Source organism: Diospyros lotus, chromosome 3, assembly GCF_014633365.1.
Source record: "Diospyros lotus cultivar Yz01 chromosome 3, ASM1463336v1, whole genome shotgun sequence".
NCBI classification, from domain to species: domain Eukaryota; kingdom Viridiplantae; phylum Streptophyta; class Magnoliopsida; order Ericales; family Ebenaceae; genus Diospyros; species Diospyros lotus.
The window spans coordinates 24,450,154-24,457,870 of NC_068340.1; the positions used below are offsets into that span (position 1 = coordinate 24,450,154).

Consider the following 7,717-nt stretch of genomic DNA (forward strand, 5'->3'; position numbering starts at 1 on the left):
ACATATAAACAAAAATTATTAAAAATAATACACACTATTACTGATGCGGTATATTAATGACAACAAATAACAAAAAGAGAAAAAATCACCCTCATTAAAATGATTTTTATAATCACATTATTAAAACACATGTTTGCAGAAAACTCCATAAAGATATCATTTCCCATTAAGATTTCAACCTTGAAACCCCCAAATTGAAGATAGGATGACAATACTCTGAGTGAAAATTGTTAATTACGCACCACGTGTTGGAAAAGATATATATAGCCTTGAGAGATCATATTGTAGAGCATTCAAATACATTCTCATTCTGATCGAAATACTAGTGCAACTTACAAATCACCTTTCATAAACAGCCAACCATTGCAGCAGTATTTAAGTAATTCTCACATTGGTATACATTCAAATTGCCATTGCAATGCACAATCATAAAGATATCCTCCTGGTAATGCATCCTAAAGCAGCAAAAATCAGCCCTATATAATGCATTTGACAAGAAGTCTATGCATACCCAGTCATTCCAACAGTAGAGCTTGCACGATTAGCCTTCCGAGCTGCCTGAGATGTCGCCTTGGTGAAGTACATGTAGTAGTATACGTTGAGAATCATCGTTGCAACCACAAACACAGCGCCTGAGATGAAAACACCTTTCCTAAGCGTTTCACAAGAGAAGTCATGTGCGTAAATCATATCCCGGTACTTGGTGTGATAGGCATTCCTCTTCGCGCCTGCTACAAGGCATGTTTCTGCTACCAGAAAAGTCAACCTGCAGAATAGAAAATTTTGAAAATGGTTAAGCTTAGGTTTAGACATTGTTATAGATGCACTCAGGTGCATCAAGATTTTAAATGAAGCTCCCTACTTTAGGTTTGGGGAATACTCAGGGATATCACATAATTAGCTTACCATGATGACACAAAATAAATAATAGTCCACGCTCGATTTCCACCCGGCACTAAAGGTCTTCCAAAACACATGCACTTTGTCACACCCATAAGCAGTGACTCGCTAGAGAGAAGAAATAAGAATGCACCCACCCCATATCCCGTAGCGACGTCAGAGCTATAGATACAGTATGTGGCATTCGAACCCTCGTCTTTGTGTAAAGTTCCCTGCCATTAAGAAAAAAAAAAGTATTATCACTACAAATAATTAAGTCTAAGAAATCACATGAATGATTGGCATTATAATTCATCCCAAGTATACCATAATTAACAGGATACAAAATCATCTCAAAATTTGTCCATACCCATGAATTGTTGTTTATTGTATAGGGGTGTTCAAATTTCGGGCCAGTCTAGGACTGGCTGCTAAGAGGTCTAGTTCTCAGTCTGCCCAAAGGCACCAGCCGGTCTTTCAGTCTAATCTAGCCGGTCTTAAGTTGAATGCTATATTTTGAAAATGTTAAACGCTATATCTTGTTTTTGTTTTGTGAAGTTTGATATTAAATTAAATGTTGAATTTGGTGGCTATATCTTGTTTTTGTTTTGTGAAGTTTGATATTAAATTAAATGTTGAATTTGGTGATTGTTTAATTTGTTTCATGAAGTTAGATGTTAATTAAGTTAATTTAGAAGGTTGCATATGTTGATTGTTGAATGTTAATTCTTATTTAGATGTTTTTTCTTAAGAAAATTCTTGTTTAGATTATATATAAAAATACATATGCATACTTTTTTTAAAAAAAAATTATATTCAAAAACTGAAAATAGGAAAAATATATGTAATGTATATACTGGACCGTTAAGGACCATCCAATCTGATCCTGACCCTTATCGGTTCAGTCTTTGGTCCAAGATTCCTAAGAATCCCAATCCCAGTCCGGCCTGATCCAATCCAAGTCCAATCCAGTTTGGTTGGATTGGATGAGCACTCCTAGCCTGTAAGTAAGATTGTATCTTCCATTCTAGGGGAAAATAAGCACAAACCACAGATTCTCACCCCAAAGTGCTGAAGGTAACTAGGACAAAGTAATATGTCCCTAACCTCCCTAGATGTGGGATTGAGTCATTAAATCTGGCAGAACGAGCATAGGCAAGTATCAATCTCTCCTTTTAACAGACTTTAAAGAGGTAGCATGTTATTTGAGTAAGTATGGCGCATGAGAGGATGCATTCTTATATGTACAATATGCCAATAAATTAGGCCAGATGTGTACTCCAAGACACAGCTATCAAAATCCCAACCAATTCATGGGATTCTATGGTTCCAAGATCCATTTTATGGATCAGACCAGATCGCAAAGAGAATCATATTTTTTAGGCTCAGTGTAGGATACTAGGATCCCCATCTTACAGTCCTACTTAAGCCACATTTTTGGCAGAAAATATATGCCCTATTTACTCATTTGGCTTGTGGGCATTTTGACCAAAACATTCATCACCCCAATTAAGGGTTTGCAAAACTTGGGGGCATCCTCAAGTCACTCCATTGCCAGACTGCCTCAGGCCAAGAGGAGACCAGTACAAGTATGTTTCTTTTCTGGCGCTGCATTACCAGAATATCATGTCTCTTCTTTACTGCTGCAGCATTTTTTTTTTTTGCAGCAATTGTTGCCTCTGATCAATAGGAAACCACATATGGGTATGTTTCTTTGCCAGTGCAGCAGAAATAGAACTTATTCTTCTTACTTCTGCTGCTGTAACATAATTTCTTCCTAGCAACTGCTGCTCTTGTTCGTCTTTCCATACCTTTTTCTAGTTTTTTTCTTCTTTGTTGCTGCTGACTGCTGCAGCAATTGTTCTTCCTTCAACCATTGACAAGTGCCATACAAACTATTGTTATGTTTTTTGTCTCTGTTTTCATGGATAAAAAAAATTAAACTTTTTCTATTTTCATGATATCTTTATTACTTATTGTTGCATAATTTAGGCATACAGTACTCTTTATATATTTTGAAGTATATACCATATTTTATATAATTTTCAGACTTATATTCCTCTTCTAATAAGATATTATGATTCTTAATCTGATCTAGAAGAACCCTCCACAGATTCTACATAGGATCCCAACTTTGACAACCATGTTTCAAGATACAAAGCTCATAACAATCTAGTGGCGGTATCTAAAACTACAGGAGTGCGTGCCAAGCATAGGCTTGTTATGCTTGTCTAAGTCAGACTTAACAAGTATCCAGATTAACCCAAGCCAGACTTAATAAGTATCAAAATTAAATCAAAGATTACCAAAAGTCAAACAGGAATAAGGACAGCATGCCTAATCTTGCAGAAACCAATTAGGCAAAATGATACTTGTCAAAGCTTTATATATAAGACATATACAGAATCATCTGATGTACCACCGCCATTGTTGTGAGTCACTATGTCATTTTATTTGACAATTATGCATTTTGTTTGTTTAGTATTATTCCCGATTATACATATCCCCCCCCCCCCCAAACACACCAATGTATCCAGATTGCAACTGACATTCTAACTATTAATCCAATAAAATAGATATAATTTTCTATAATTAATATGTATGAACGTTTGACAGTATCTACACCTGGATATGATCATTGGAACCAACAGAAATGCTACACATGGAATGAGAATCCTCAAAACAATGCCACACGTTAAGTAATAAAGAAGCCATAGAACAAGTATCACAAGGCTCTGGAATAGGAATTATAACAATTATGCCAACGACAACAGGTAGTGAGGAGTTTCACCTCTGCAAAAGGAAAGTAGTTTCAGACATTTATTACTGTCAAACAGATAAGTGAAAAGAAGGCCACCTGCAAAGGTGCACACGCTAGGGACAAACACTAAAAAGAGAGTTCTATCAACACATTGCAAATGACATAGACTTCTATTTGATGGAACGGTGGTTAAAAAAAATTCTACAAGAGGCCAGTGAGTTGTAAGGAGTTTCTCATGACTAAGAGGGAAGTAGTTTAAGATAATCAACATGAATTAGTAGGATTGGAGGAACAAACCAACAGAAGCCCATCCAATAGGAAAGGCACAAAAACCTGACGGATAAAAACCAAAGTACAAACACAGTGGAAACAAGTAGGAACAAAAGACCAAATAGTGTAGTCTAAATTGCCTGGACTGTCTTCATAATTAATCTTTTATTAGCCTACGCATAGGTAGTGATGCCAGCTGGTGGAGGCTGGGTGCAGTTCAAGTCAAAATCAAAATGCAGCATTTGGAGCTGATATAGAATGTAAGAGATTTTAGTAGCAAAACAGCAGTTGCTTTTTGGAATAGAAGCAGGCAGTCAATCTAACAAGTGTATTTGCTTTTTGCAGTTGGTTTAGGATTTGAGGTTTAGGCCACTAGTTAAATTCCAATGGGGCTATTGCTTTATTTTTTATTTTTTATTTTTATTGAGGGGGATGCAGAGCATCTCCCCTGTGGCAGAGGACCCAGTGTAGCCATGTCACCATCAAAGTATGGCACTAGAACCATAACAGCAAGTGCTTGATCCAACATCATCCACATCATTGGTATGTTAAATATTAATTCAAGTGGTTATTTGATCTCTTTGTTGAATTTCTACTCTTTCTCGTCTTTATTTTTAATTATGATATTTTCAAAGCAAGTCCTTACACAGGGCATTGAACTGATCAGCAGTTGCCTAATTTCACCATCAGAATTGGAAATTCAGAATATCTTGAGACTCATAGATTCATTGAGATAAAAGTTGGCACATGAAGAATAGAAGTCATCATGAAAAGAATAAAACAATTAACACCATCAACAACTAAAGGGAGATATCAAAATTCAAAATGATCAAACTTAGAATAAAACTTAGGAATATAAATCATAAGGGTAAAATACAATATGCACACTTCAGGTTTGATATAAATACGAGTACTCCTCACGTTCCAAAAATTTCATTGACTGCTCCTACTGTCAGAAGTTGTATCATATTACCCCCTGTTTTAGATTTACGTTACACGGGTGTATCTTGACGTTTTATATATTTCAAAAAATTTCCTAATGTCCATTTAACAAAGGAGGGTGGGTCAGTGTAATTTCTAAAATGAGAGGGTTACAACCATAATTTCATGAAACCTCGGGGGTGTCAAGTGTAATTTACTCAAATTCATAATACAACTAAAGGAGGAGGTTAGCCTGGTAGTAAGTTTTGTGGGATTCAAATCCCTTAACAGAAGGAAGCAAACCTGAGATCCAATAGCAAGTCCCAAAGAAAACAAAATGAGATATAACACAAGTATATGTGGACCAATATAATCTTGCCTATGTAACAACAGAACAAAATCCTTTATGTTATCTGATTCTTTCTTTTCTGTTGATTCTTTTCAAATCGATATGTACGGATACATTCTATGAGTCTCTTCCTTTTTGTGTACAGCCTCTCTTGGCAGTATCCACTTATTCAGCACTTAATTTGAAAAGCATATTTTGACCCAAACGTTTTTGGGATGCCACTAATAACAGATGGCAAGAGCATTTCCTTGTGCGGATCCTATTTGAGGGCTAACTTGATGAGTCAATCCACCTACGCAGCTTGATTTTACTGCCATGTCAGGAGTTACTCCTTGTATTTCTTGAATAAAAGAGAAATTGGATTTCTTTCTCTCTTTTAAAGGAAGAGTAGAGGCATACTCCCTTTTCTGTACAAGCATGCCCACTCTCTTCAACATCAGCTTTATAATAGCAATTGGGAGAAGCACTAAATGGGGTCACTGGACTCTTTTCCTCTCCAACAAAATGGTGTAAAGGGGATGGATATCAGTATAAATGTCTCCATTTTGTAATGTACAAGGTTTTTTCAAATTGTTGGTGAGAATAAACCAAGTACAGAAAGGATTATTCATATTCAGGTGTTTCATTTTTCTTTTTCTTTTTTCCTAAGTATGTAGTTGTTTTATACAATTATTCCAGTTTATCTCTAAATGTTTAAGGTTTTTTGTTCAAATATTAGTAAATATACCTGCCTCCGAATCTCATTATTGTTCAACATAAAGTCTTGTTATAATAGATCTTTATTAATTTCAAACTAGTGTTAAAATGATTAATTCTAAATCCTTGGGATCTTTCATATGCATCTGAGAAGATGTGGGTGAGAATGTTTGTGGTTCATTTCAAAAACAGGTTGAGTATTTGCTCTTCTACTTCTACACCTGTATTATATGAACTAAAAAAGGTAAATAACTGCTTGGCAAAGTCAAAATCTCTTAAGGTTGCATCTGGATATTTTGGCATTTGAAATTTGTTATTTAACACGCTTGTATTCAAGTTTTGAGGTGTCAGGAATGTAGGAACAGCTTTTCAAAAAGCCATTAAAAAAAATGTTTCATGATGAGTACTTGTCAGTCATACCATTAACTTTTGATTCATTCGTCTTCATAACAGATTGTTTGTCTGCAAGGATCTTGGGGAGTGTAAAAGTTTGGGTCTATCTGGATAATGACTTAATAGGGGGGCACGCTGGGAGAAATTTACAGTTACCATTAATATTATCACAAGCTTTAATCCAACTACATGAATTCTAGTTTTCCAAGGCCTCAAAGGAGAGTAGGTTGGGTGATCCAACCCTCTCTGATGGCAATTTAAATCTGTGGGAGATGTTATACTATGGATAAGAGAGTAAGTAGAACAACTTAAAAATTTAAGTTTTTGGGTTCATGACAAGTACTCAAGCCATGACAAATGGTATTAGAATTAACCCAAGATCACCATTGTGTAGGTGCAGGCCATAGAGTGTCTGAGATTGACCTAGATTTTTGGTTTAAAATATATTAAATTTCTGGTCTGGAGGGAACACTAAACCCTAAAGTAGGTGAGTTGGTCACAACCCAATCTTAGCCTCAGGTTCTAGTAATTAACAAAATATAACACTACACAGGGTGGCCAGAACCCCTATCATATCATGGTAAAGAAGCCAAATTGCCAAAAACAAGGAGCGATAAAAATTCCATACAAATACAGTTATTGGAACCCTTTTTACACTTTGTTAGCAGAATCTCAAGACATTTCTTTGTCGCACACCCGACAAATCACATTCAGCCTACGCAGACAAACCAATCCTAAGGTACTATAAACAATTAATAGAAATCCTACAATCAGAAAGAAATAAGTACACCAGTCGAGAAAATAAACAGTAGTGACAAGCAATTTCTTAGGGAAAAATGATGAAGTTACGCATATAGGAAAGCCAAACCCAAAAAAAAATCAGATTCATGAACTTGACACTTAAATCTTGAAAACCCAATCTGGCAGAAAACAGAAAAAATGACGGAGCAAGTGATGCAACACTGACCTCGAAAGAGTGGAAACCACTTTATGAGAACAAAATCCCCAATTCACCAATAAAACCCAAATGTAATTTTTCACTTCCAAACTATGGACATGTAAATTAGGGCACACATCAGGAACATACACAGCTGGGAGGTGCGTGTATGGGTGCATGTGTGTGTGTGTGTGTGTGTGTGTGTGTGTAAATAGAGAGAGAGAGAGAGAGAGAGAGGGGGGTGTTTACAATGCTTCTACGGCGCTCAGCAGCAATGGCGAAACCGAAGGCAACTAAGCATAAGATCACGACCAGCACATGAACCAGGGTTGAGCCCCTTCCTTCCTCCATCTACGGAGAGACCCAGAGAGAGAGAGAGGAGCAGCAGCAGAAGCAGTGTGATAAGTGGAGTTAAGGAGTGTTTGCTTTTTGCTGCTGCTGCTGCTGCGGTCGTCTTTTTAGACTGGAGTGGAGTGGAGTGGAGCGGAGCGGAGCACCAAAAGCAGGGAAA

The 7,717-nt window shown here is 36.5% G+C and overlaps 1 protein-coding gene across 1 annotated transcript; it reads right to left on the bottom strand.

Moving 5' to 3' along the window:
* Window positions 1–248: 248 nt before the first annotated feature.
* On the bottom strand, window positions 249–7,717 carry LOC127798163 (uncharacterized). Its single transcript, XM_052331521.1, has 3 exons — window positions 7,456–7,717; window positions 907–1,112; window positions 249–766 (listed from the first exon to the last, which is right to left on the bottom strand). The coding sequence occupies exons 1-3, from the start codon at window positions 7,555–7,557 to the stop codon at window positions 502–504; spliced, it is 573 nt and encodes a 190-aa protein (XP_052187481.1). The 5' UTR covers window positions 7,558–7,717; the 3' UTR covers window positions 249–501.

Excerpts from the sequence above, each read along its gene's own strand:
- LOC127798163 (XM_052331521.1), bottom strand. The coding sequence starts at position 7,557 with ATGGAGGAAGGAAGGGGCTCAACCCTGGTTCATGTGCTGGTCGTGATC. Across the intron at positions 1,113-7,455 it reads CTGAGCGCCGTAGAAGCATT|GGAACTTTACACAAAGACGA; the intron begins GTAAACACCCCC and ends TCTTAATGGCAG. Across the intron at positions 767-906 it reads ATTTATTTTGTGTCATCATG|GTTGACTTTTCTGGTAGCAG; the intron begins GTAAGCTAATTA and ends TCTATTCTGCAG.